The 27,809-nt window shown below is 50.0% G+C and overlaps 1 protein-coding gene across 3 annotated transcripts in view; it reads left to right on the top strand.

Moving 5' to 3' along the window:
* Nucleotides 1-27,809, top strand: part of SCARF2 (scavenger receptor class F member 2) — a 96,043-nt gene that overhangs the window by 46,009 nt on the left and 22,225 nt on the right. For all 3 annotated transcript variants that reach the window (XM_050923708.1, XM_050923710.1, XM_050923709.1), the window contains 2 exons: nucleotides 2,243-2,346; nucleotides 9,688-9,805. In XM_050923708.1, coding sequence (XP_050779665.1) covers nucleotides 2,243-2,346; nucleotides 9,688-9,805 — 222 coding nt within the window. The remainder of the gene's footprint in view (nucleotides 1-2,242; nucleotides 2,347-9,687; nucleotides 9,806-27,809) is intronic.

The following is a 27,809-nucleotide window of genomic DNA, read 5'->3' on the forward strand; positions in this document are numbered from 1 at the left end:
TAGCAGAGTGAGGCAGGGATCAGTGTGAACTCCATTATCACAGTACATTCAGTCAAGATCAGCAGTGGCAGTAACTAGCACTTTTATGCATTTGCAGGGGATGAATAAACGGGGAGCCATTCAGACCCCAGTGAGGAGAGATGAGGAACCCAGCGGGACTGTTGAGAATGGAGAGGAATAACAAAGTGGGATTGGTTCTGGAGAAATGTGCCCAACTTCCCGTGAAACACGCGGGTGGGAGCAGAGAGCAGTAAGCAGGGAGTTGCAGACAGGGCTCTGTGATTTGGGGCTGCACAGTGGATGGTGTGTGTATGGGGGGGCGGTGTTGGCTGTGTGAGACTCCGGGGTGACTGCACCTGGCACTTTGTCTTCAGTGCTGGCACTTGGTTACAAGAACAATCCTAAAGGCTGGAGGAAGCTCAGAAGAAAGCAAGGAAGGACCAGAAAGCTGGCGATTTGTGAGAGGAGGTTAAATAGCTAGCTATGAATGAGTAGTTCCTACAGGGGCAGGATACCACTCAGCAGGTACCACAGGTGAGGGCACAGCAGGGGCATACAGGCTGCTCTGAGAGGGTCACCCTATGATAGAAATGAGATGAAAGTGAGAAAGGGGAAGTTTAGGCCAAATCCCAGAGCAAACTTTGTGTCATCAGCAGGGATCCTAGAAATCCGTTTGCCACAGAAAAATGTGGAATTTGCATTTTTACAGAGAACCTTTAGTTTCTACCTTTTGTGAAAAAATAAACACATATATTAACCATTAACTAAATTTTAATGAAAGCACCAGTGTCATTTATTCAATGTGCGTAACCTCCCCCTCTTGTGGTTGATTTTTGAATGCCCGTTAAATTTACATCACTAAACAGACTCCAATAAACTCTTTCCGGCGTATAGAGGTTACTCAATGGCATATAGGGGGGTTCGTGTGTTAATGCATCTCAAATTTCACTTCAGCCTCCAGGACTAACTCAGAAAGTGAGTATTGTTAATATAAAAGCAATTTTCACTTTATTTTTTGTGCATTTAAAAAACAAATCTGAAAATATAGAATACAGACATAGAAGTATTTGGAATCTGGAAGAAAGACAAATTGCAATTCTATTTTATTAGAATGATTGGTGTCACTGGTAGGCTTCGAACTTGCTTAAAAATTGTAAATATATCAGTAAAACATTGTGTTCAGCTGATACTGTATATATTGTGGCTAGGAAATCTAAAGTTCGGCCTTTCATTTTAATCACAAAAAAACACAGATTTTTATGTTTTTTTATTGGAGAATTTTGGGGGTTTTATCACGGAAAACTAGGATCCCTGGTCATCATGACCTGGCCCCTTGAGGGACGTGATGGCCTCCCAGTGCGAACAGGCTGGACCAAGCATTGGGAAACACCCTGAGGGACCATGCAGGCCCTACGGAGTGATGCTTTTTCTCTTATTTCTGGCTCGTTGCCCACTCTGCCCTTCCAGCACCAGCGACTGGTCCAGGAGAGCCCCATCATCTCCTGCTAGAGGGAGGTACATGGTTGCTAAGGCTGGTGTAGCAATGGAATCTACCTGCCAATGCCCCAGCTGCAGCCCTCAAGTGTCTGCTCCTTCCCAGGGCAGATGGTATCCTGGTCCCTGGGACAGTGTGGGGAGCCATGGTCCCTTGGGTTCTTTGGGTGCTGATGGCATCATGGACTGCTGCACGAAGCGTGGGCCCAGAGCACAGCTTCTGGTGGATAAATACCAGATGTTAAGACCTGTTGGGTTGTGCACTGTGGGCTTGGCCCGCACCTGCGATTGCGACAGGAGCTGGGATCTCAGTCCAGGCCTGTATCCCCATTCCTCATTTACCCTGGGCCACTCCTTCACTGGCCCCCAGGATGGGTGCCACAGAAGTTAGCAGGGCTTTCCCATCTATAACCTCCATGGCTGTGGCCCTCTGCTTCCCTGACCCAGGCTGATGCAGATGGTTGTGTGTCTGGCCGGTGGTGACCATACAGTTCCTCCCTCTGTCCCTTCCAGCCAGCAGCTCAAGCCTGGAATGGCGAGTAGGGGAAGCCCTGAGCAGCTCCACTTCTTTGTTACACACATAGCTCTTGTTGCTTGAGCCTCCAGGTTATGGGAGTTTCCTCCCAGCACAGCTCCACCCCCAGTCAGAGATCTAGGGCAGGTGTTGTGGCTCCAGGGGGTCTGATCCACAGAGAGCGCTGTGGGGGGCTCAGAACTGCTGATGTGGGACTCTCTCTTTCCTCTCCAGCTGTAACCTGACATGCCCAGCTGGTCAGTACGGAGTCAACTGCGCCAAGTCCTGCAGCTGCCATGATGACACATGTGACCCTCTGACTGGAGCCTGCCACATGGGTGAGTGGAGCGGTTGTGTCTGGGTGTGGGGTCAGATGGGGAGGAGGACAGGGCCCGTTTCTGCTATATTATCTAGAAAACAGAAGCTGTGGGTGTGGGGCTTTCAGCTATCCTGGTGCTTCTCTCCCCAGGCACTCCAGCCCCCCTTACCCACTGCACCCAACTCTGTTGCTAAGAGGACATAATTGAGATGTTCCCCATCTCTTCCCTCACCCACAGTCCAGGAAAGCCCCCCGTTCCCTCCCCCCCCCCCACTGGTTGGCTTGGATCTGGTAGGTTCTCACTGCACCAGATGAGCACTGCATGTGCATCTTAGAGCCACCGCCTGAGCTCCGGCACACTTCTTATACGGGGCACACACCAGGCCCCTCAGTCTCTCTCCTGTGCAGACCTCAGGGTTCATTGTCCAGGTTCCATAACCAGAGGATGGCCACTGTGTCCAGGGAGGCCAGGCATTGTAGGCCACTCTCCAGATGTCAGGTTGGGCACTCTTCCACCATATGATTTATTGGCTGCAAAGCTGCCTCACCATCACCATGTGGGAGGAAACCAGGACAAGCTGGTGCATGGGTGCCGCAGCTCTGGTGGAGCCAGAGACTCGCCTGTTGAGCCTGATCCAGGATCTGCAATCAGGCGGACAAGGAAGCAGGTGCAGCGATAGATTCTTGAATGCATTTAGTGTTGTAGATTCGCTTTCCTGCTGATGCTTCGAGTCTGTTAGGACCAGCAACAGTGAAGATGTTATCAGCCTAGGCTGCCAGGGTGCGTGCAGTGACCACAGCAACAGGAAATTTTCATGTAGGGAACAGTCTAACTGCATTGTGTATAAACAGTATGGACTCAGCCTGGCTTTGCAGCAGCTTCTCCCCAGTTGTTCCACCATTGCCTATAAATCTCAAGCCACAGTACCCTGCTCTTCTGGTCCTGGGCGCATCCTCAGACCTGCAGGGAGCTCTGCTGATGCCCCTCAATCCTGACCTACAGCCCTCCTGCTCGGCCAGTTCTATTCCCTCCCATGCACCCAACTCTGTCAATACCTCTCACTCCTGACCTGCAAAGCACCTGCTACCCTAGCCCTGGATCTGCTGTGATTGAAATGACCGGTCATGCCAGACTCCGTGGGTATTGTAGCATGAACTCAGACCTATGGGGGTTCATCCTCGCTAAGCAGCGAAGTGGTGTTCAATGACACGTGTTTAACAGCGGAGCCACGGTACATGCTGCCGAGTGGTCAGTGTACGTGTGGACCTGATGTGGTGAGCCCTGCTTTGATCCACAACTAGTTGGCATGATGCTGACCATGCCATGGCTGTGTTCTGCTGTCTGGTGTCACCTGACCTCAACCTGCCTGTTACAAATCAGCTTTAAACACTATTTAATTGTCCAGTGAGGGGGTGACCAGAAGTGAAAGCCACGTGCATGGGCTCACCCTGGCAATTCATATGCCCCTATCCTGCACCATGGAGCCTGTCCTGTCCCACCCTGCCCGCCCTTCCCAACGTTAGCACATTGCCATGACCCTGCCCTTTCCCAGCATCCTCCCTTGTGCTGTGCACTGCTCTGCTCCTCCACACCTGCTTCTGCTCTGCACGAGTGTGCACACTGGAAGATTATACAGGGAGCACTGGATGGCCTGGAGGCCTGGAGTAGTAGAAATGGGATGAAATTCAATAGTATAAAGTGCAAGTTCGTGCACATACGGACTAGTGACAAGAATTTTTGCTGTCAGCTGAGGTCTTATCAATTGGAATGGACAGAGAACGAGAAAGAGCTGGGTGCATTCATTCATCACAGGCTGGCTCTAAGCCACTAGTGCGATGTGGCTGTGAAATAGGCAGATGGATTCTAGGCTGTATCAGGCAAGGAATTGCCCCTAGAGTCAGCGAAGTATGAATGCCATTGCACAGGGCACTGATGAGAGCTCATCTGGAATACGGGGTACAGTTCTGGTCAGCCACCTTCAAGAGAGATGAATTCACACTGAAGCAGAGGCAGAGAAGGGCTGCGTGGCGGAGCAGGGGAAGGGAGCCCCTAGCACATGAGAAGAGTCTACAAGAGTTCGGTTGTGTAGCCTAGCGAAACACCGGCTGAGAGGGGGTCTGGGTGCTCTCTAGAAATACATCGGGGGGTAAACGCCAGTGGGAGGGACGAGCTATTGAAGCTAAAGGACAGCGTTGGCCCAAGAACCAATGGGGATAAACTGGCCACAGGTAAATTGAGGCTGGAAACTAGACGGTTTCTAACCATGAGAGGGGCGAGGTTCTGGGACCAGGCGTGGGGCAAACTGACTTGGTTTTTAGATGGAGCTTGATAAATTTATGAATGGGCATCTATGATGGGCTGACTGCGAGATCCGCTCGGTCACCTGGCTGAGGTTTAACCAGGGGCCTCTTTATTTGTGCCTTGTGCAGCACTGAATCCATTAGGAGTGTGATCGGCAGGAGCATCCCCTGGCCCTCTGCACAGAGAGCTTCGGGCTGGGCTGTGGGTCAGCTCCCTTGTGCTGGATGCAGGCACCTTTAGAGGAGTCAAGCTCACTGGGGTGCTGCTTTCTCTGCTCTGCATGCCAGGGGCTGCCAGCTGTGCCAAGCTCTGTGCTGTTCCCTTTGATTCTCTCCGGGAAGTGGGACGAGGCATGCGGCCTGCCTGAGCCCCCACATCTGGCTGTGAAACCCATGCACCGATGTGAGGAATGGGGGATGCCCGGAGCCAGTAGGCCGTGGTTCCTGTTTCTTGGCAGCTTGGGCAGGGCACGAGTTGGGGAGTGCAGCTGGCTGCCCGAGAGACCTAATGGCTCAGGGCTGAGCTCCAGTTCCTCGGGCTGGGTGTCCTGCTCGCTCCTTTTCCAGAGTCGCCATGTTCAGTCTAGCGACTCCATTGGCCTCGGTGTTGCCGGGCCCCGTGCTGCTCTGCCAGCAAATGCCCTACTCACCCCCTCATTCCCATCGGCGGGTTGTTCACATCTCTGAGTTAGCAGCTCTGTTTGCTGTCTCCCCGGGGGACCCCAATCAGTCCAGTGGTTGGCACATACCATTCCATCTGGAATTTGCACAGAGCAGTTCCTTGCACAGGGAGGGGCGGGAGGGGAAGCTGAAGACTCCTCATTGTTGGTCACCTGGGCCCTCTGGCTTCAACTCCCTGCTCTGATCTGCTTTTCTGTTGCCCTCAAGCCCCATGTGAGGGTCCCTTTGGAGCCTGAAAGAAGCCACAGTTGGACTGAGCCCTGCTGGGCAAGACGGCTCCAGATCTTACTTTTGCTCAGGCACGGGTGACTCATGATGGACCCCTAGAGAATGATGATAGAGGCCATGCTCCAAGGGGTAGTGACTGAGAAGCCTGGCTGAGCCGCCTTGCAAGCAACACTGGGGAACCCGAGACAAGAGATCAAGACAGCCATGGGTTGAGCAGCACCAGAACCAGTCTGAACACCAGCAGAGAGATGCGTAGGAGCAGGAGCAGTGCACCATTATGCGCAGAGTGTCAGGGATCTGCTAGCCCAGGGGGGCTCAGCCACATTCTGCCTCCCCTGCACCAGTGGTTGGGAGATTCCTCTCTTTCTGCAGAGCCCCAGCCCCAGCATAAGGGCCACGACTGAAGAATTGCTGCTCTCTGGCTCTTCCCTGCAGCTGGAAAGGCCCCTTGGGAGCCAGAGTGGAACTGGCTCCTGGCTGGCTCCATCTTCATCCTCCTTCCTCCCCAGCAGGATTCCCCAGGAATCGGTCCCACTACATCACAGCCAAGCCCGGTAGCAGCCACTAGATTGGAGACGATTCTGTGGCATGAGGAAGTGAAATGCATGGAACGCTCCAGCTGAAATCCTGCAGGGCCAGGAAATTCCAGGCTGTACAGTGCAGACGGCAGCGCCAGCCTCTTTGCGCAATGGGAGCAACGCTCATTCCTGCGTCTCTGGTTACACAGATGGTTTAAAATTATTCTTCTTCCTGTGGGACCCATGAAATGTGCCAGATGCTTTCTCTCCCGTGCCATCCCGTCTCCTTTCTCCCTTTTATCTCAAAGCTCATTGAACCTGCTGTCTGCAACTGCTGGAGTTCCTCTCCTCCAATGCCATCTTCAATCCAGCATCCTCCCTCTGTGCACCACTAAAACAGCTCTCACCAGAATGTCCTCTCCCTGGCCAAACCCAAAGCCAGTGCTCCATCCCCCTCAACCTGCCAGCCACCTTCCATGCCATCAACCATGCTGCTCTTCTTGGAATGGTGCGCCCCTCGGGTTCTGAGCCACTTGCCTCTCCCAGGTCCCCTCCTCCCTTTCTCATCACTCTGTCCATGTTTTAGATGGAGGATCCTCTTCTTACCTGCCCAGAGGGTCCCCCAGAGCTGTTTGTTATCGCCTCCCCTTCTCCCTTTAACCTGGTCTGCATAATCTCATTCAAAAACATGTGTTGACTACTCTCCGTCTGCTGACAATCCCCAGATCTTAGGGGCAGCCCTATGAACTCTGAGGGAAGATTGGGTAGGAGCAGGGAGGTGACATATAGGTTAGATGAGACCGTGACTGAACACTGAATCCAGTTCTGGTGTCAGAATTCAAAAACATGTTGACTAAATGCAGAGGATTCAGAGATGAGCCACAAGAATGATTCAAGATCTGGAAAACCTGCCTTATAGTGAGAGATGCAAGGAGATCACTGTATATACCTTAATAAAGAGCAGATTTTGAGGTGACTTATCACAGCCCACAAGTGCCTACAGGGGATGAAGATTTCTGATAGTAGATGGATCTAAATCCACAGCTCCAGAGAACTTTCATCTAAGAGTTTTTAAAGAGCTGGCTGGAGTCCATAAGTTCTGACCTGTCACCTTGGGTCCTCTTAATGACCCCCAGAACTACATGCCCAACACTGATGGAGAACTCCAGTTCTGGGATCTGATTGGTGGAACTCCAACAGTCGCCATTAGTCCCCTGGTCTATTTAAACCAAGCAGAGGAATAGGAAGTTGTCTGTGCAATGAGGTTTCTCCTATTTAGGATGCCCCCCCACCCCCCCCGAATGACCTGCTCCTACTGCCTGACTATGGTCTCTTGGTAACATGACCCTGCCTGTCTCATGATGCCTGATTCTCTATCTACCCTCTGGCCTGTCTTGGACTCTGATCTCCTGGTGTGCGTTTAGCCTGGCCTCGACTCATGCTGCATCCATTAGCTCAGACCACCCACATGCTGGTTGTGCCACAAGCTAACCTGAGATTTTCTTTGGAGAAGATTACAGGTTTGGTTGATACAGTGTTCATGTAATATCTTTAGGCTTCTGTAAGGTGTTTGACCCAGTGCTACATGACATTTTAATTAAAAAACTAGAGCAATATAAAATGAACCTGGCACACGTTCCATGGATTAAAAACTGGCTACCTGGTAGGTCTCAAAATGTTACTGTAAACAGGGAATTGTTGTTGAATGGATGTGTTTCCAGTGGAGTGCCACAAGGATCAGTTCTTGCCCCTATGGTATTTAGCATCTTTATCAGTGCTCTGGAAGAAAACTTAAAATCGTCCCTGATAAATTTTGCAGATGATACAAACTGGGGGAAAGGTAAATAACAAAAAGGACCGGCCACTGATTCAGAGCACTATGGATCAATTGGTAAACTGGGCACAAGCAAACAATATGCATTTTAATATGGATAAATGTAAATATGTACATGTAGGAACAAAGAATGTAGGCCACACATATGTGATGAGGGATTCCAGCCTGGGAAGCAGTGACTCTGAAAAACATTTGGGAATTGGGTGGTTAATCAGCTGAATATGAGCTCCCAATGGATGTGGTGGTCAAAAGATCTAGCGCGATCCTGGGATGTATAAACAGGGGGATCTCCATTAGGAGTAGAGAAGTTATTTTACCTCTGTTTGGTACTGGTGGGACCGCTGCTGGACTACCACGGCCAGGCTGGGTGCCCACAATCCAAAAAGGATGTTGATAATTGGAGAGGATTCTGAGAAGAGGCCCAAGAATGATTTAAGTGTTAGAAAACCTGCCTTAAAGTGATTGAGCTTTGTTTAGCTTAACAGAGAGAAGGCTCAGGGGTGACTTGATCACAGTCTTTAGTTATCTACGTGGGGAACAAATATTTAATAACGGGCTCTTCAATCTAGCAGAGAAAGGTCTAACGCAATCTAGTGAGTGCAAGTTGAAGCAAGACAAGTTCAGACTGGAAATAGGGTGTTAATTTTTAACGGTGACAGTAATTAACCATCGGAACCATTTACCAAGTATTGTGGTGAATTCTCCACCACTGGCCATTTTTCAATCAAGATTAGATGTTTTATTCTAAAAGCTCTGTTCTACGAATTATTGTGGGGCAGGTGTCTGGCTCGTCTGATACAGGCGGTCAGACGAGATGATCGTAAGGGATCCTTCTGGCCTTGGAATCCATGAATAATCTGTGTGACAGAGGCAGAACCAGATGTAAGTGGAGGGAGCTGCAGCTAGAAAATTTCAGGCTGGAAACAAGGGACACATCTTTAACAGTGAGGATAATTAACCACTGAACATCTCACCTAGGGGTGCGGTGGATTCTCCGTCACTTGGATTCTTTAACACTGGGATTCTCAGAGGGACATCAAGGCCTGAATTACAATGGGCATTGGGCATCTAGCTCTCTGAGGATCCTTTGAAAATCCCAGCCTAAATCAAGATTGGGTGCCTCTTTCTAAGAGATCAGCTCTGGCAGTTCTCCGGGTGTGGGAATTCTCTGGTCTGTGTTATAGGGGACGTCAGACTAGATGATCACAATGGTGCCCCTGGGTTTAAAATGTCTTGTACGCGTTCACCAATTTGCCCCACTCATTTCCACTCAAAATGATGCTGGCTCGTTGCTTTGGCCGTGTCACTCCTCTTTTTGCATCCCTCCCTTGGTTCCCACTTCTCCACCGTATCAAACACCAACCGCTGGGCTTCACTTTCAGGGCCTTTCATGGCCGTCCCCACCTACCTATCATCTCTCAGATGCTATTGATGCCGACTCTGCTCCACCAGTGACGTCAGCCCTGGGGCTCACCGTGGGGCAGAGGTGCAGCCCCAGGGTTCACCGTGGGGCAGAGGGGCAGCTCAGGAACTGTCACCCCCAAAGGGGAGATTTGAGGAGAGATTTTATCATGGTCTCTGCTTGGTGGGAGTGCTGGTGATTGGACTCAGTAAGGGCGTCTGAGCTGCCTTGGCATTTGGCGGGGAGGGGCAGGAAACAGGGGAGGTGCCTTCTCTCCCTCTTTCCCCACTCCGACTGGCCAGCTCATAGGATCTGGGACATGACTGGGGTGGGCTACTGGCTCTCCACCCATCCCCAGGGCAGTGCATTAATGGAGTGCCTTGTGTGTCTTTTCAGAGGCTAATCAGCGGATGGGGGTGATCGCAGCGGGGGCCCTGCTAGCTTTGCTGCTCATCCTTCTCCTCTCGCTGCTCTGCTGCTGCTGTGTCTGTCGCAAGAAGGAGGAAGCTCAGGGGTAAGTGTCTGTGCCTTTGCCTCAACAGTGAGAGCCCAGCGTGCGGCCTTCCTGGAGCCGCTGCCGTCCATCCCGGAGCTGCCGGGCTCCCAGCCACCGAGCCTGTCCAATGAAGCAACATGTTCTCTTCAGCTGGAATCTGCCATGGCATTTTTCAGGTTTGGGATGGAAACATTTGAGAAAAAAATTTAAAAATTTCCTTTGAGTTTTGGAAACCATCCATAGCCTGAAAACTCCCGCAGGAGAGGCTATCCTAGAGTCTCCCCCAGGAGAGGCTATCCTAGATTAATCCCCCCTGAGAGAGAGATCCTAGAATGTCCTCTCCCCCACCCCTGCAAAGGTCACACACTCCTTACAAACTGAACAGCAGCCAGGATGGCTTAAGGTATGTCTGCACTGGAGCTGGAGGAGCCAGTCCCCGCACAGTAGCCATGGCAGAGCTAGCAGCGGGAGGGGCACGCTGTCCTGAGTACATACCCAGGATCTTAGACAGGATCGCACCTGGCCAGCTAGCCCCCCCTCCTCTCCCCGCCGCTCATCCAGGTGTGGCTACCCTCTGCTTTTAGTGCTGGCTTGGTCGGGAAAGAGGTGGCCAAATTGGAGAGACTCCAGAGGAGAGTGACAGAAACATCCCAATGTTTACAAAACCTGACGCAGGTGGAAAGGTTAAAAAACGGGGCGTGTTTAGTAGTGAGAGAAGAAGACTGAGGTGGGGAGGCTGACAACAGTCTTCAAATATGTTAAGAGCTGCTATAGAGAGGATGATGACGGTTTGTTGTCTATGTCCCCTGATGGCAGGATGAGAAGTAATGGGCTTCATCTGCAGCAAGGGAGATTTAGGTTAGATATTAGGAAATCTTGTCTAACCAAAGAGATCGTTAAGCCCCTGGACCAGGTTTCCAAGGAAGGTTGTGGAATCCCTGTCCCTGAAGGTTTTTAAGACCAGGTTGGACAAACACTTGTCAGGGCTGTTCTAGGTTTACTTGGTCCTGCCTCAGCGCTGGACGACATGACCCCTCGAGGTTCCTGCCAGGCCTGTGTTCGGGATTCTATGTCTGTTGCAATGTAGGCGCTCCCTTAGCCTGCCCCTTGGGTGCAGCTGCTGAGCAAAGGGCAGAGAGGTGCAATGCAGAAGCTGAGCTCTCAGGGATCTGTTAATACAATGCATGGGCTGAGTTCACTGAAGCCAGGGAGGGCAAGTGTAGAGTTTCCAGCAGTAACAATGGGACCTTGTTGCCTCTGTGTCCCTGCGGAGCAGCTGCTGTGCCAGCTGAACCCATGGCCTCATTAGCAAGCGTCCCGATCCCTCTCCTTGTGCAGCATGTCTGGGCCCCAAAGTGCCAGGCTCTGACAGGCCTGTTTAAATCCCCACCCTGAACGTCACCTCCCTGCAGGGTCAGCATTTATCTTGCTGCCTGAAAAGGAAAAGTGGCAAAGAGCCAGTCCTGATGGAGTGCGGTCCAGGAGCCTGCCTGGCCACCATGTCCTCAGTGCTGTACTGAGGTACCTGTGCCCCTGAGTGGGGAGTAGGTTCTGAGCCCCCTGCTCTACTGTCCTGGCCCCTGGCATCTCCATGGGAAAACTGCACTCAGCATGGCTATATCAATGCTTGTGTGCGCATGACCTCAGCCTCTGCTCCTCCCACCATCCCCTAGATGGGTCATAGACCCTTCCAGCATGGGCCCAGCCATGCACTGGGTAGTGCCAATCAGCCTCTTGCCATTGACCCCCTCATGCCTGCAGGAGCTCAATGGAGATTCCAGCCACTGAGGTCAGGCTCTGCTAGAGGTCAGGCTGCAGCCAGAGCTCCGTGAGCCTGCGTTACCGTCTGTCCCTAGTCACAGCTCTTGGCTCAGTCTCTCATTTTATTTACACGGTAGGTCATCGAGTGATTCTTACTGCCACTCAGGATACACGTGTAGCACCTGCCCTGGGTGTGTGCCATGCAGTGTACACCAGACAGGCCAGGGTGTGGCAGAAATAGCATGTGTCCAACTGTTGCGGAGCATGTTCCGAGCTGGACGGTCTTGTGGTCAAAGCGCAGCTCTGGGGATCAGAGGTTGCAGGGGCTAAGCCTGAGCCCAACACTGATTCTGTGACCTTAGAGAGGTCTTGTCCAGTGGTAGAGTGGTGTAAAAATAAAAATTGAGTACATGAACCTAAACTAAACTCCACTTTCCAAGAAAGAGAAGCAGAGAAACTGTTTACCCTGATCTATGCTACTGGTCTCATCACTGTTCTGTGTCTCAGCATCACCATCTGCAGACTAGGGGGAAGTCCCTGCAGAGACATGATAAGGCACCATGCAATAGTGGTTGTAAAGTGCTTTGAGATCCTCCCTATACAAGTGCTCTCAGCCTCTGGCTCATGCCCCTAGGCCAAGGGGGCATTTGGGGGCAGGAAGGGGAAAATGCAGCATTGCCAGCAGAGGGAAGATGCCTTTAACCAGACCAAGGTGTTCCCCGACCTGGTTGGAAATGGCGCCTTGCCCATCATCCAAGGAACCAAGGAAGTGAGTGTGCTCTTTCCCTAGCTATCCCAGAAAGCAGTCACTGGTGGAGGGCACAGAACCAGATCAATGAGAAATCTAAGTGATGGGCACTACGCTGCGTGATTGCCAAATGCTCGGAGATCCATCAAGTGGCCTGTTCACACAGGGAGATGAGAGCTGGCATAGGAGCTGTTTAATCCAGCGGACAAGGCAGAATGGGATCTGACGGCTGGGAGCAAATGCTAGGCAAATTCAGAATAGAAACACGGCACAGATTTTCAACAGTGAAGGGAAGTAGCCATTGGAACAATTTATTCAAGGACATGGGGGATGGTCTATAACTGGGAGCCCTTCAGTCAGAACTGGTGGTCTCTTTCTAAAAGATCTGCTGTGGTTCAACTAGCGGTTATTGGGCTAGAATCCCTGGGTGGTTCTCTGCCCTGTAAACCCAGGTCAGACTAGATCAAAATGGGCACTTCTGGCCTTGGAATCTGCGAATCCATGACAAAAATCCAACTGGAATGGGAGCACTTTTGCTCAGCCAGGACTCTAGCCCGCTCACCCCTCCTCCTCCTTCCATTCTGCTCAGACCCGTCTCTAGCCACCCCTACCCCTCCCCTCCCCTCTACTGCTCAACCAGGGCCCCCAGTCGGTGCACTCCCACCCATTTCCACAGTAAAGCTGGTTAAAATCAATATAAAATGTTTCCACAGCAGGGGAGTGCGTTTTCCCTCATTCTCTGCAATGACTGAACTACTTTTGCAGACACTTTCCAAACATTTTCGACCTCAGACACAGACTGAGCCTGGAAAATTTCAACCAAAAAGGCGAAGATTTCAGAAAACTCTAGGTAATTGCAAACAGGTTTTTTGTAATGGCCACTCTTAGCAGCCTTGACTCCCCTGGCTTGGGCCCAACCCCAGGGCTTTGCCATCTGCCACTGCAGCTGTCCTGTAGTGCAGGGTGCTGGTGGGGGGATGGTGCAGACACCTCTGGGCAGAAAGTCCATCTAATACTACACTGCAAAGAGGCCCTGGGAGTCAGGGATAGCACTGCCAAGCAGAAGCTCAGGGAAATGTAGGTAGGAAGAACATAATTACCTTCATAGAATTTGGACAAGACATCAGGGTCAAACTCGTGCTGTTTCAAGTGCCATGAAATCTTTGATACCCACAAGGGATCAGGTCTGGAACCTCCCCAACAGGCATAGCAGCAGAGTGACACTGACCTGGAGAAAAGTGTACGACCTGCTGAGTAACTCATGCCATTACGCCCTCAGCTTTCCCTAAGGGCTTCCCGACCAAGTACTGGCCTCCTGACTTGATAGCTGCCCGAGTACACACATATGTGGGCAGATGGACTCACCCTTGGGCAGCACGTGTAGGTTTCTGGCAGCTTCCTGCTGAGTGACCAGATCTGCCACTGCAGGGACCAAGGAAACTATGAGTAACACTGGGTGGAAACATGGGTGGAAGCCAAAGTTGGCATAGAACCGGGCTGTGTTGGGTAGAGGTGTGGCCCAAATTGTTATAGGCAAATTCTACAAAAGGCAGCAGGGAGACCCAGTCATCCTGTTGACAATTTAAGAAGCAACAGTGGTGCTCATGGCAGCGTTAGGCACCTGCAATCCAGGCAATCGCAGAAGGCCCCAGGGAAGCTAGAGAGCCCCCTGAAAGCCTGATCCAGTCCATAAGGGTCTTCTGTTGGCCTGCTTGACAGCTGCTCTGTCATGCTCCCCAATGGGGGCTCTGATAGAAGGACAGCCCTGCTACCTGGCTCCAGCTCCACTCCTGGTGGCTCCAGCACCTGTTCTCCCTTTCTCATTCCCAACTGCAGCAGTTCCCACGCTGACCCACCTCTGCGTGCCCCACCCAGGGGACTGCCTCGCAGCCAGGGAACACAAGGGCCAGAGCTAAGAGGAGCCCAGGGCCAGCTGGAGCCAGGTAGCAGGGCCACCTTTACAGCAGAGCCTCCAGCTGGAACAAGAAGGAACAGCTGATTCCTGGTGGGCCAAACAAAAGGCCTTTGGCGGTGGCTATTGTACCTGTGCTCCCTTACCAGATGGCCCCTTTTCCTCCCCTGCAGAGCATTCTCTGAGCCAGAGGTGCCAATGCTGGGCTCAGGCAGGAGTGGGGGGTTCTCAGAGGTGGGTCAGGGCAGGATACTTTCAGTCCAGAACTGGGCAGGGGAGGGCAGGGGCTGGAGGTGCTAGGAGTTCGAGGTGGACTCGAGGGGAGGGGTCAGGGCTGAGTAGCAGAGCTGCCTGGACATTGGAGCCCCCAGCTGGAGGCACAGGGAAAGGATGGGCTCTAGGGGGAGTCACTCGCTACTTCTCTGGGCTTCTCCCAGCTCCACCACTACCTCCATCTTCCTCCCAGTCCCAAGTAGGGGCCCCAGAATTGAACTGTTCAGGAGGCATCTATGAGACAAACACTACAATTGGGAGGTACTGCTCCGGGATCTGATTTACCCATTCTGTCTGTCCATAGTGTGTGGATGGTACGCTGGTGAGATAAGAAGTGCTATGCTTAGGAGCTTCAAAAACTCATGCCAGAAGTGCGCAATAAATTGCCTCGATCTGACACAATGGCAGTTGGAAGACATGTTCTAAAAGAGATGGACTGTCTCTGAGGTGGTTGGTACTGTGCAGGAAGGAATAAAATGTGCAATCTTGATCAATCACTGTGCACTACCGAGAACGAGTCAGATCCATAGTGAAGTCCAGAGACACAGTGGACCAGGGCTAGGGCAGGTTGGGCAGTGTCTGGAGAAGGTTGAATGGCTTCACGTGTGTTTCTGATTCAGGAGCAGAGGTCACAAAAGCTAATGTATTTCTTGACAGGGTGCTCACCCAGCCACCAGAAGGTCCATAAAACTAAGCTCAAAGTTTTAGTTTGGCCAAAGTGACCATTGAGAGGTGCATCGTAGCAAAGTTTCAGGACTTTGCATCAAGGTAGACCATCAGGGACATAAATGTTTTCCCCATGGTAGAGTAAATGTGAGCCAGGCTGGGTATTTGCATTGTCCAAAGCCTGGTCGATCTGGGTAGCAAATGGGTCGTGAGGCAGCCAGGACCAAATGATGGACATTAGGCTCTTCGCCACCGTTCCATTGACAAAATGTGACGGTTTAAGGACTCAAAAAAGGTTCTGTGTGAGATTTGACATAGTCATCCTTGAGGGACGAGGCATCCACCTTTCCATTTCTAGCACCCAGGCAGTAAGTCATGACAAACTCAAATTGGGCAAAAAATATTGACCAACAGATATGATGCTGATTTACGTTTTGAGCCATAGAAAAATATTCCAAGTTCTTGTGGCTAGTATTGACCTGCACCAGGATCCTTCCAGGAGGTGGCGCCAATCTTCAATGGTTGCCTTGGTCACCAATAGCTTCTTATCCAAAATGTTGTAGTTCCTTTGTGCCAGGGTTAATTTTTGTGAATAAAAGGCATGTGGGTGGAGCTGATTATGTGACCCATTTGTTGTGACAGTATGGCTCCAATGGTGAAATTTTGATGTACTGGCCTCCAGAGTAAATGGTTGGCTGGGATCTGTATGGACAAGGACGGGCGCCATGGTGAAAGCTCTCTTTAGTTGGTCAAAGCTGAACTGAGCCTCAGAAGACCAGACAGATCGTTCTACCTTCTGGAAGGGCGCCGTCATAGGGGCTACCAGGTGGGGAAAAGTTGACAAAACCGAGGAATCATTATACCTATTGCACGTCCCTCGGAGCTGCCCGCTTGGAGATGGCAGATACCTTACATGGATCCATAGTCAGCCCTTCGGGCAAAATGCTGTATCCTAAGAACCTGATTGTGCTCTGGTCAAATTCAAACTTCTCTAGTTAAGCATAAAGGTGGTTCTGGTGGAGCCCTTCCAAGACCCAGGTCACATATTGGTCATGAAGGACCTGGGTCTCAGAGAAGATAACATCAAGGAAGATCACAACAATCTGGTCCAACATGTCTCTAAGAATATCCTTGATTATAAGTTGGAACATCGCAAGGACAATGCACAATCCAAAAGGCATTACCAAGTACTCAAAATGTGCGAACCGGGTGTGGAAGGCAGTCTTCCACTCATCCTATTCCTGAATACAGACAAGGTTATAAGCTCCATGGAGGTCCAGCTTGGTAAAGATCTTAGCAGAGCAAAGTGTCTCGAGAGCAGTAGAAGGATATCGATTCCAGATGGTGACCTCATTCAAGGCTAGATAGTCCATGCAGTAGAGGCTTTGGAATTGACTAGTGCTTCTTGACTGGCCAGCATGGCAGGGTGCCGTAGACAAAGTGGAATCTGCGGGGATGTTGGCTGTTGGTTGGACGCTGCAAAAGCCCTGGTGGACAGATTTTGGCTCTGCATGGCCAAATGAGGGAGGAAAACTGGCCCAGCTTAGATCCCTCTGTTGGAGCTGGGGCATTTCCTGATCGAGGTGTGGGTCAGGCCTTACATGGACAGAATGAAGCAAAATGCTCAGGTTGTCCACAAAACAGACAGAGGTCTTCTGCCTGGCATTGAGCCTACTCCCCTTTGGAGAGGTGGGTCTGGGCCATATCAATCTGCATGGGTTTGGACTGCAGTGTGGGCACGTGAGATTGGCTGGTCAGGGCCATCAAACCTGGCATGGCTCAGAGTATCATCCACCTTTCTTGGTGGCGTTTGGGCAGGCGGTTGTTAGCTTTAATGACTAGACCAGCCATAGCTCTATCCTGCTGCTATGAAGGAGCAAAGAGGGAAGTAGCAGCTCCTTTCCGACTGAAATAGCTGTGGAAAAAATCTCCCTGCAGTGTGGCTGCATCTCATACTGTCGACTGCTGCAGGAAACCTCCATTTGGCAGTAGTGCCAATTAAATTCCAAACCCGTACATCTGGTTTGGAGAACGTGTGGTCTGCATCTAATTATTGTGCAGATAAAAGAAGCCACTTCACAAACACAGACTCATTGTCAGAAGTATTTCTTGGGAAAAGTCTCGAAATAGTTTCCTTCGTCCGTGATTTGTTGGGCTCTCTGGCTCTTTGTGGCTGTGCTGGCGCATCGCAGGATGGGGTTAGCTCTGGAAAGCACAGCCTGCTGCTTCCCCGGTGCAGAGCTCCAGGAGGAAATGGCAGCACCCCTGCTAGCAGCAGTGGAATGGCAGAATCTCTTTACAGTGAGTGGGACGAGTTTAGGTTGTGGCTAATTCTAAACTTTGGCAGGTTTGCCTCGTGTTCTGTGCAAAATCCTAGATCAGTGGTCCCCAAACTTTTCATCTTGTGCCCCCCTTACCTGTGCCCACCCCCCACCAGCCAGGAGCAGGAGACGCAAACAGGGGTAAGGGGGCTCAGCCTGTGGGAAGGAGCAGCTGATGCCAGTAGCTAGGGTCCCAGGCACAGGGATGGCAGATGCAGCCAAGAGCAGAGCCCTGGGCAGAGGGCCAAGAGCATGGGGTTGGCAGCCAGGGCCCTGGGCATAGATCCCCGGGTGCAGGGCCGGCAGCCAATCCCCGGGACCAGAGCCAGGACAGGGCCCAACCACACCCCCACAAACACCTCCACAAACATTCCTCCACACCCCCAAGAGGAGCGCACTCCACAGATTGGGGACCTCTGTCCTAGATGAATATGGAGTGTCACTGTTTAGCACCCTCTAGTGACAGCATGACAACATATCACAAGGCAATCAGCTGTGGGCTCCTGTAGTTAATGAAAGTGTGGGAGGGCTAGAGTAAACTCTGGTGAACACATAGACTGTCTTCTGTGCTTCCCTTTCTAGGTGTCGCCTTGGCTTTTCAGCCTGCTCACATCACAGAGTTACTATGGTTATTTATTTATACTCCCATAGCACCTAGAAGTCCCAGTCATGGAGCTGGGCTCCATTGTGCGAGGTACAGTACAAACAAAGAACTAACCGTACTACCTACAGCCATGCTAGAAAACACTAGTCAAGGACTGTTTTGTTTAAACCAAATTAGGGGAGCCCCACACTACAAGGCTGCATCAGGCAGAAAAAACAGCTACTAACCTTCCCATAACTGTTGTTCTTCAAGATGTGTGGCACATTCCACTGTAGGTCTGTGCACGCCTTGAGCACAGCTGCCAGAAATTTTTCCCTCACTGGTACCCATTGGGTCATCTCTGGCACCTTCTGGGGCTGCGCACTCGTAGCACCAGTCTAGAGGGCCCAAACGACCCCGCACCCTCTTAGTCCCCTTTTTCTGTCCAACTCCAAAAGAGGGGTAGGAGAGTGGGTCATGGAACAGATATGTGCAACAGATCTTGAATAACCACAGTTGCAGACAGGTTAGTAACTATTTTTTCTTCTTCAAGTGATTGCACATGTCCATTCCGCTGGAGGTGACTCCCAAGCAGTAGCATAGGAGGTGGGATCAAAGTTCATGGACATGCTGACTGTAAAACAGCTTGACTGAACTGACATCATCCCTAGCCTGTTGAGTAATGGCGTAATGAATAGAAAACATGCACCAATGACCAAGTTGCGGCTCTGCAAATGTCCTGAATAAGGGCCTGGGTCAGGAATGCTGATGATGATGTTTGCACTCTTGTGGAGTGGACAGTCAGGATAGTTGGTGGCAGACCATCTGCCTGCTCATAACATGTGAATGCACAATGAGATCCAAGATGAAATTCTCTCAGCAGAGATGAGGAGGCTTTTCATCCTGTCAACTACCGCTACAAAGAGTTGGATGGATCTATGGAACAGCTTGGTCCTCTCTGTGTAGAACACTGGGGCACATCTAATGCCCAGAGTGTGAAGATGTTGCTCCGCCCTGTTCATGCGTGGCTTTGGGTAGAAAACTGGCAGGAAGATTGTCTGATTACTATGAAATTGAGAAAACAGCTTCAGAAGGAAGGCAGGTTGAAGACACAGCTGCACCTTATCCTTAAAGAATACCATGCACGGGGGTTCCAGCATGAGGGTGTGGATCTCCAAGACCCTAATGGACACCAAGAAAGCCGTCTTCCGTGAAAGGTATGACAATGGCCACATTGCCAGCAGCTCAAATGGGGGACTCATATGTTTTGATAAGACCATGGAGGGACAGGTTCTCATATTTGGGGGTATAGTTTTTCCAGGCCCTTGAGGAAATGGATGGACATTTCATGTGAAAAAATGGACTGATTATTCACCGAGGGATGGAATGCTGAAATTGCTGCAACAATGACCTTAATTGATGAAATTACTAAACCCTGCTGTTTCAGGTGTAACAAATACTCAGGAACGCCCTGCAGAGATGACTGTGTGGGCGAGATTCCACATTGGGAAGCCCATTTCATTTGGAGAGATATGTAGCCCTGGTGGAGGGATTCCTGCTACCTAATAGGACTTGGCAAACCTGCTCCGAGCAGGCCAGCTCTGCATTATTTAGCAATTGGAGCTTCCAGGCCATTGGGTGGAGGCTGCTGAGATTTGGCTGGAGCAGTCAACCGTGGTCCTGAAAGATCAGGTCTGGAAGTAGAGGTAGTGCAATCAGTCACTATGGAAAGGCCCAGGAGTGTGGCAAGCCAGTGCTGACAGGTCCAAGCTGGGGCTATGAGAATGACCCTCATCTGATCCTGTTTGATTTTCAGTAGGACCTTGTGCACAAGAGGGATGGGCGAAAGCATAGAATAGGTTCACTGTCCATGGGTGTAAGAAGGCATTCGTGAGTGAACCCGGGCTGTGGCCTCATAGAGAGCAAATCTGGTGACACTTTCTGTTGTGTCTGGTTGCGAACACGTCTATCCGGGGAGTCCTCTGCTTCTTGAAAAAATCCCTCATGATTTCCAGGTGAAGGGACCACTTGAAATACCTGCTGAGGCAATCTACCAGCTCATTTTGTGCTCCTGGAACATGAGAAGCCTTGAGGTGGATTGAGTAATGGTCTCAAGTTGCAGTGGAGGAGGTTTAGGTTGGATATTAGGAAAAACTTTTTCACTAGGAGGGTGGTGAAGCACTGGAATGGGTTACCTAGAGAGGTGGTGGAATCTTCATCCTTAGAGGTTTTAAAGGTCACATATTGAAGTCATATCTGCCCAGCAGCAGTCCCACAGTACAGTAAACTTCTCTGCAGAAAAGGTCTAGTTTCTTGGAGTCTTTTGCTTTAGAAATCACCCCTTGCAGGCCCTGCCCTTTTCTTGGCTGTGGACACCACCAGACACCCAAGGAGGGGTGAGTGAATAAGAACTCATAGCCTTGGGCAAGCACAAAGTACTTCCTCTTGGCCCTTTTTGAGATGGGGTAAAGAAGTCAGGGGTTTGCCAGAGGGCTTTCACTAGGTCCATAATGGCCTCAGTCAGAGGTAGGGCTACTTTTCACATGTCTGCTGCAGTCACAATGCCAACTAGGCTGTGGGAGGAGTCCCTCGCTACCTCCACTTATAAGCCTAAGTCTGAGGCCACTCTCTTCAGCAGCTCCAAGTGGGCTTTGTGGTTGTCTTCAGGAGATGACATTCCTGCCCCGACACAGCGTCATCTAAGGAAGAGAAGGTCTGCACTGGCAGAGGGCCATCCTCCTCCCCTTTTGCGCCAACAGGATCCCACAGAGCTGGATCCTGAAGCTCGGCACTAGCCTCGGTACCAGAGTCTGGATCAGGGGTTGCCTGATGAGATGGAGGCACCCTTCTACAGAGGCCATTTAACATCTTGAATATGGCCCTGACATCGGGGAAACCCCCATGAGTTCCAAAATGGCCACTGGCATAGGCCAGTGACTACTAGGCCAAGCGCTCTATAGCACTCCTGCCAGGGTCCACAACGGGGCAGGGACAACTGGAGCAGTAGTGGGGCAACTACTCAGATGAGAGGAGTACGAGTCAACCTCCAAATCGAACAACAGCCTTCCTCTGAAGACCATGGAGGAGCCGTTCCTACTGTGTCGGAGATCGGTGCCGGAGCAGAGAAGCTTGCGTCTGGCCAAAAAGGTTGGTTTCCCTCTAGATGGCACTGCACAGCCTGGAATCAAATGGCAGATGAGGGCTACATGCTCCCTTCTGTCTGCCAGCACCAGTGCAATCAACTCTTGTACTGCCAGTGACAGCAGTACCGAGAGCACTAGCAAACACCTCTGGCATGGATGGCACCACAATGGCACTGGCACCTCACTGTCCCTTTTGGCCAGCTGTTTTCTGTGTTTCTTTCTCGGCACTGGGGATGGCGAACAGTGCTGGGACTCCTGTACAGCAGGAGGAGCGCTCCTCATTCACACTGAGGTATTCGGTACTGAGTCGGACTGGCTTGGCTCGGAGGAAGGTCTCAGCACCGCCTTCATCCATAGGAACTATAGGCTGGCCTCCTGGTCCTCCTTCATATGAGGGTTCCATTCCCAGCAGATCTGGCAGCAATCCCCGCTGTGCGCCTCACCCAAGAACTTTAGGCAACTAGGTGTGGGTCGCTCAAAAGCATAGCTGTGTTGCAGGAGGAACAGGGCTTGAAGCCTGATGACTGAGGCATGCCTCGGCACTGGGAAAGGATGAAACTCTGCTAACTGACAGAAGTATCACTGGGAAAGAAATTAATGCCTAGGATCTCTCCCGCATTCTCATCCATTTGGACTGCTCAAGCACCATACATAGGCTGGAGAGCAGCTGGGTCAAACCAGCTGACAAACCCCCAGTTCCTGAGCTAGCAACCACCTGCATCCAGCCGCAGAAAATAAGGTGGGGAGATATGGTCAGTGTATCCAGGTTTCATGATTTCATCCCAAGTGTTGTGATCATTTGGGCTTTTTTCTAATGCCTCAGCTGTTCGAGTGTTGTGAGTAAGTGGGAATCTTAGCTTCCATTTTAAAAAATATATGTTTCTAGCCCTCTGGTTTGAGGTCTTCCTGGGGAGATGCACCCAATGAGTAGTGATGGGAAACTGCACCTCTACTGCTGGACCCCTCACATATGGAGTCCCACAAGGATCTATTCTTTCTCTCTTCAACATTGGCATGCAACCACTAGCTGAAACTGGTCAGACAACATGGACTCAAGTGCCAGTAACATGCAGATGACAGACAGCTACACTACTATGGCCCAAAGCTTGGCTGAGATCCCCACTTGGAAGAAGAATAGCAGGTTAAAGCTGAACCTGAACGAGACAGAGGTGATGCTGGTGGGCAGAGGAAAGCATTTTGAAGAGCTTGCAGCTACGATGCAGTCTCTATTATTTAAAGATACACAGCCACAATTGGTCAGTTCAGACCATACTCTCTGATGCTGAGCTCTCACATAGCAGCACCCACAAGTAAAGCTATCTATCATCTCCACTTGGCTATGAAAGTCCGTCACATCCTGGCGGACGAAGACCTGGCCTCAGTTATTCATGGCTCAGTTGCCTCTCGGCTGGACTACAGCAATGGGCTATACCTGGGCATGAAGCCTTCAGCACTTGAAAAACTCCAGCTAGTTCAGGACACTGAAACATGTCTCCTTAGCGACACAGGCTAGTGGGAGCTCATCAGACCTGTCCTTCCCTTCCTACACTGAATTTCAGATCAAGTTCAGGATCCCAGTCCTTATTTTCAAAGGGACCAGGGTATCTAAAAGATCATGTGAAGCTCTGGGTCAAAGACCATGGTCAACAACTCTACTCCTCTGATATACTCTCAACAATAAGAGTAAAGCTTGTCTGTGTGGGGGCCAGGACCTTCTCTGGGTTCAAGTCAAGACTCTGCAATGAACACCCCTAGTGTGATGGGGTTGACTAGGCCCTGAGGCCCCCTGCTGGAGGCCTTGTGGCCCTGCCACACCCTGCCCCAGAAAAGGGCAGTAGAGTGGTCCTCCAAGTTGCCTAGAGTGGCTGTGTGGGAAGCAGCCAATCAGAGCCCAGCATGCTACTATAAGAAGAGCTGCAGAGCCGGTGTGAGTTCAATACCTTTCTAGCCCTGGAGGAGAGTGGAGGGTGTGCCTGGCTGGCTGAAGAGCTACAGGACCTCAGACATAGCAGTGCTGGCAGAGGCTGAGGGGAATGTGAAGCAGCTCCAGGCTGGCTGCTGGGACTCCACCAGGACAAGGCCCTCAGGTAAGGATGAAGAATGTGCTGGAGCCACAGGGGGAGTGGCCCAGGGAATTGTAGCAGCAATGTAGTTTATTTAAAGGGACAGGGCAGATGGCTGCTATCTATAGGGTCCCTGGGCTGGGACCCAGTGCGGGCTTGGGTCCCTCTGCCCCTCCCCCAGCCACTGGGGAAGTCGCCTGGATGTTAAGACACCCCAGAAGGGGAACTTAACCATAGGAGTTGGAGAGCAGCAGCCAGAAAGGCCCTAAGAGGGCGAAGACATTGCCTCCAGGGAGGGAGCCCCGGGACACTGCTCTATACCAGAGCAAGGACAGCTTGAGAGAGATGTTACGGAGGACACTGAGAAAGACCCCTGTTGGACTTGTTGCTTTGCTTTTACCTCACAGACTGGTGATGATTCAGCCGGAGGGCTGAGTCACCGAAGACCCATCACAAACACACACACACACACACACAGAGGGTGTACACACTCAGCCAGGGGGCACTCATGAGAGGTGAGTGCACCCCATTACACCCGGGAACACAGGACCATCACAAACCTCACCATCTTCTGCTCCATGTGCAAGGCACATTTCTTTGACCTTGTCTTCTGTGGCATATACACAGAGCAACAGTATACTTACCATAATGACAGTTAATAAAAGGAGACAACCTACCAGAGCAAGACTCTTCACTGGAACTGCATCTCCTTCCGGAGAGAGGATGAAAACAGAAAAATGGGACAGATCTATTAGTCATGTTGCTTAATGTACTACTGGAAGATGCTCGGATGCTATGGTGATGGACATGGTATAAAAATCTATCTAGAACAGAACAGCCCTCATGGCTGCAGAAGTAAGTGTCAAGCTGTCTGGAGTGGCTGGAGAGTGAGTACCAACCTGTTAAGAAGCAGGGCACAGACCCCAAATTGGCAGTGAGTTCTGTACTTATATTTCACCAACCAAATATCAACTGTGAACTCCTTGAGCATTATAACAGCCTTAACATGGAGTCACAGACAGTCCCCTTGGGTGCCCAGGTGAGGCTGCCTGTGTGATAGCTGGTCCCTTCCACCAAAAATCACAGCAATATTCAGGTTACTCCCTGTCCCCAAGGACTGGTCACTTACCCCAGGTGAATTGCACTTTAGATCTCACAACAAAAGACAACTATTGTAGCCAGTCCTATAATAAACTATCTAAAGATTTATCAGCTAAGAAAAAGAAATGAGTCCTTTAGAACGTTAGAGCAGCTAAACATACACCCACACCCACAGGTGAGTTACAGTCTTAGCTTCCAAAAGTTGATAGGCACTGCTGTAATATGCAAGATCCATATGTCTTTTAGGGCTAACCCAGACTAAGCAGCTGGGGATCCCTCACTTATGCTTAGAAATCTTGTTCTCCCAAAGTCCAAGTCACACAGAGACACAGTTTCTTCTTGTCAGGGATTTTTATTCCCTCCCCTCACCCCCCCCCCCCCGCCAGAGTTCAAGCTGACGGGTGAGTGCATGCACTCATTTCCTCTTCATGGGTAATGGAGAGGAGGAATGCAGTTAACAGAGTCTTTGTTCCTTCATGTTTCACAATGGCTCATTTGGTTTCCAGGCCTTCTTGATAGGCAGGATCTAACACCTTGTGTGGGAAGCCAGCATTGTACATTGATTAATGTCTTTCCTGTTTGATGTGGGGGAAAGATAGCTCAGTGGTTTGGGCAATGGTCTGCTAAACTCAGGGTTGTGAGTTCAGTCCTTGAGGGGGCCATTTGGGGGTACAAAAAAAGATAGTTGGGGATTGGCCGTGCTTTGAGCAGTGGGTTGGACTAGATGACCTCCTGAGGTCCCTCTAACCTTGATATTCAATGATGACTTACAGGATTACAATGCAAACATGTAATGTCACATTATAACCCAGGGTATAGATGATGTAAGTGAGATTAATACACATAAAGCCTAAATACCAAGCACATGTGTATAACTCTAATACATAGATTAACAACACTAACACACAGGTGAACCTGAGTGGTTCCAGCTGTGTATTTGTCATTGTTCAGCTGAGGCCTAGGGGACTTGGCATCAGCTAGTGCCTGCTCTGCCAGCATCACAATAAGCTTGAAAACATGATTCCTGAAGACTCAGAAGCAAAGAAACAGAACCAACATTTATTATTTTTAAAAATGTCATTATTTGAGGGGCCCAACTCATGATTTTTGAACACTTGTGGTCAGTGATGCTGATGGCTGCAGCAAGCTGTTTTCCTGAAATTGCCAGGTACCTTATGGTTCCTGACCTGCTTTGAAGATCATGCCGGCTATGCCCAGCACTGATTCATAAACTACAAAGTCAGAGGGACCATTGTGGCCACCTAGTCTGACCTCTCGCATAACACAGGCTGTGGGAGATTTTCACACTTGAGCCATTCTTTTTAGGTGGCAAATCTGAGGAACTGTCCCAGATTGAGGGGTCAATGGAGGAGGTTTTGGAACATATCGATACATGAATAAGTCACCAGGACCAGGTAGTATTCACTCAGGAATTCTGAAGGAACTCAGATATGAAATTGCAGAACTAACAACTGTGGTATATAACCGATTGCTTAAATCAGCCTCTGTACCAGATGACTGGAGGATAGCTAATGTAACACCAGTTTTTTAAAAAGGCTCCAGAGGCAATCCTGGTAGTTACAGACCAGTAAACCTAACTTCAGTACCAGGCAAATTGATTGAAACTACAGTAAAGAACAGAATTATGATATGCAGAGGAAGAGTCAGCATGGCTTTTATTATGCCCAAGCCTTTGTTATCCTGAGTAAAGATTCCACGGACACTCCAGCCAAAACACACTGGTTTAGATAAAACACTGAACAAGTTTATTAACTGGAGAAAGATGGACTATAAGTAATAAAACCATAAACGTCAGAATTGGTTACAAAAGAAATTAAAGATAAACACACACACATCTTCTAAATTTTACCAAGCTAAATAAGATTTGAAACCAAAACATTGTTTCTCACCCAAAAGCTTTCAGCAGTCCATACTAACTAGAAAACTTTCCATCTAGGACCACTACCCCCACTTCAGTGATGGCTTTGTCTTTCAAACGATCTTGCTGCCATAGTAGAGGTGAGAGAGGAGAAGTGACCAGAGCCATTTTCCCCACTCTTCTTATATTCTGTGCTAGAAGAACCCTTGCTAGGTCATGGGTTAGGCTGTTCCATTCTGTACGTGCTCTGCAAACTGTCCTACAGGTGAATTGTAAATACTTGTTTACATCCTTCCTGTCAGAGAATAGCCACTTGTCTAATATAGTGAGATGTTAGTGAAAACCCAATTCACCATATCTGAGGGTCTACCAATCCCAATCCCAAAGAATCAGACATTTACCCCCAGGTCAGTATGTATCTCAGAGCTTACCCAAACATCATGCTGTCAGCCAATCCTTAGTAAACTAACTAAAGATTTATTAATAAAAGAAGGAAGAGTGTATTCAATAGTTAAATAATCATATACATATAGATGATTTTCAGTGTTCATAGATCAGGTTCATAGCAGTGATAGAGCAGTCTGCTGGTTTGCAAAGGTCCCTCTGATAACTTCCGAAAGATTGGAAGGGCCTCAGTCCATAGTTCAAAATACTCTATTTAGTTGTAAATCCACAATCCAGAGAATTGGAGTAGGAATGAGGCAAAATGGAGATGTCTCAGGTGTCTTTTATATCCTCTGCTATGTGCATGGAAATTTACTGTCCCAAACAAAGCCCACAGCCCCTGCATACAGAAAGTTACTTACAAAGATGGGGTCAGAGGTCACATGTCCGCATCACATGCTCTTACACCCCAAGAGTAAACACATTTGAGATACAAATACATAGTCAAAACTCATAACTTCAGGTATAGTGACGATACATGGATTTCATGGAATCATAGAATATCAGGGTTGGAAGGGACCTCAGGAGGTCATCTAGTCCAACCCCCTGCCAGGATAATCATACTTGACAGAGTATAACTTTTCCATTGACACCTTACATTATATACTTTGCATCATAATTTAGTGCAATTGTAGGACAGCGATAGCAACAATGATATATATGGTCATCTTCAATCATACAACATCAGACGCAAGATTCATGGTCAAACTGTGACTTTGCAACACGGCCTCTTCCCTCAGTTTGGAAGCAAGTTCATTATCTGCAGTGTTTTTACTGTTGCATTTGTTAGATTTGCTGTTCACTCAGCTTGGACACCAAAACTAGACTGGTTGGCTTCACTTTGTGGGTCTCCTGCAGGAGTCCCATACTGTTGTGTTTGGATTGCAAATACTGTAGGGGAACCCTTGCCTGCCCACCCACCTGCCCAAAATATCCTTCACCCCCTCCCGCCCAAAAAATCTGTATTTTAGAACATTTTTATTAGTGACACAGATCTGAGATCTTGGAAGTATACTGAGATGTGCACTGTGGGCACCAGGCTTATTCGTACACATGTATCTCTATAAGTGTTCTCTGTGTCTTTGGGAACTAGGAATTGTATTCTGCCTCCATGAGGAAGGGTTACAG

The sequence above is a fragment of the Gopherus flavomarginatus genome, chromosome 15, assembly GCF_025201925.1.
Source record: "Gopherus flavomarginatus isolate rGopFla2 chromosome 15, rGopFla2.mat.asm, whole genome shotgun sequence".
Lineage (NCBI taxonomy): Eukaryota > Metazoa > Chordata > Testudines > Testudinidae > Gopherus > Gopherus flavomarginatus.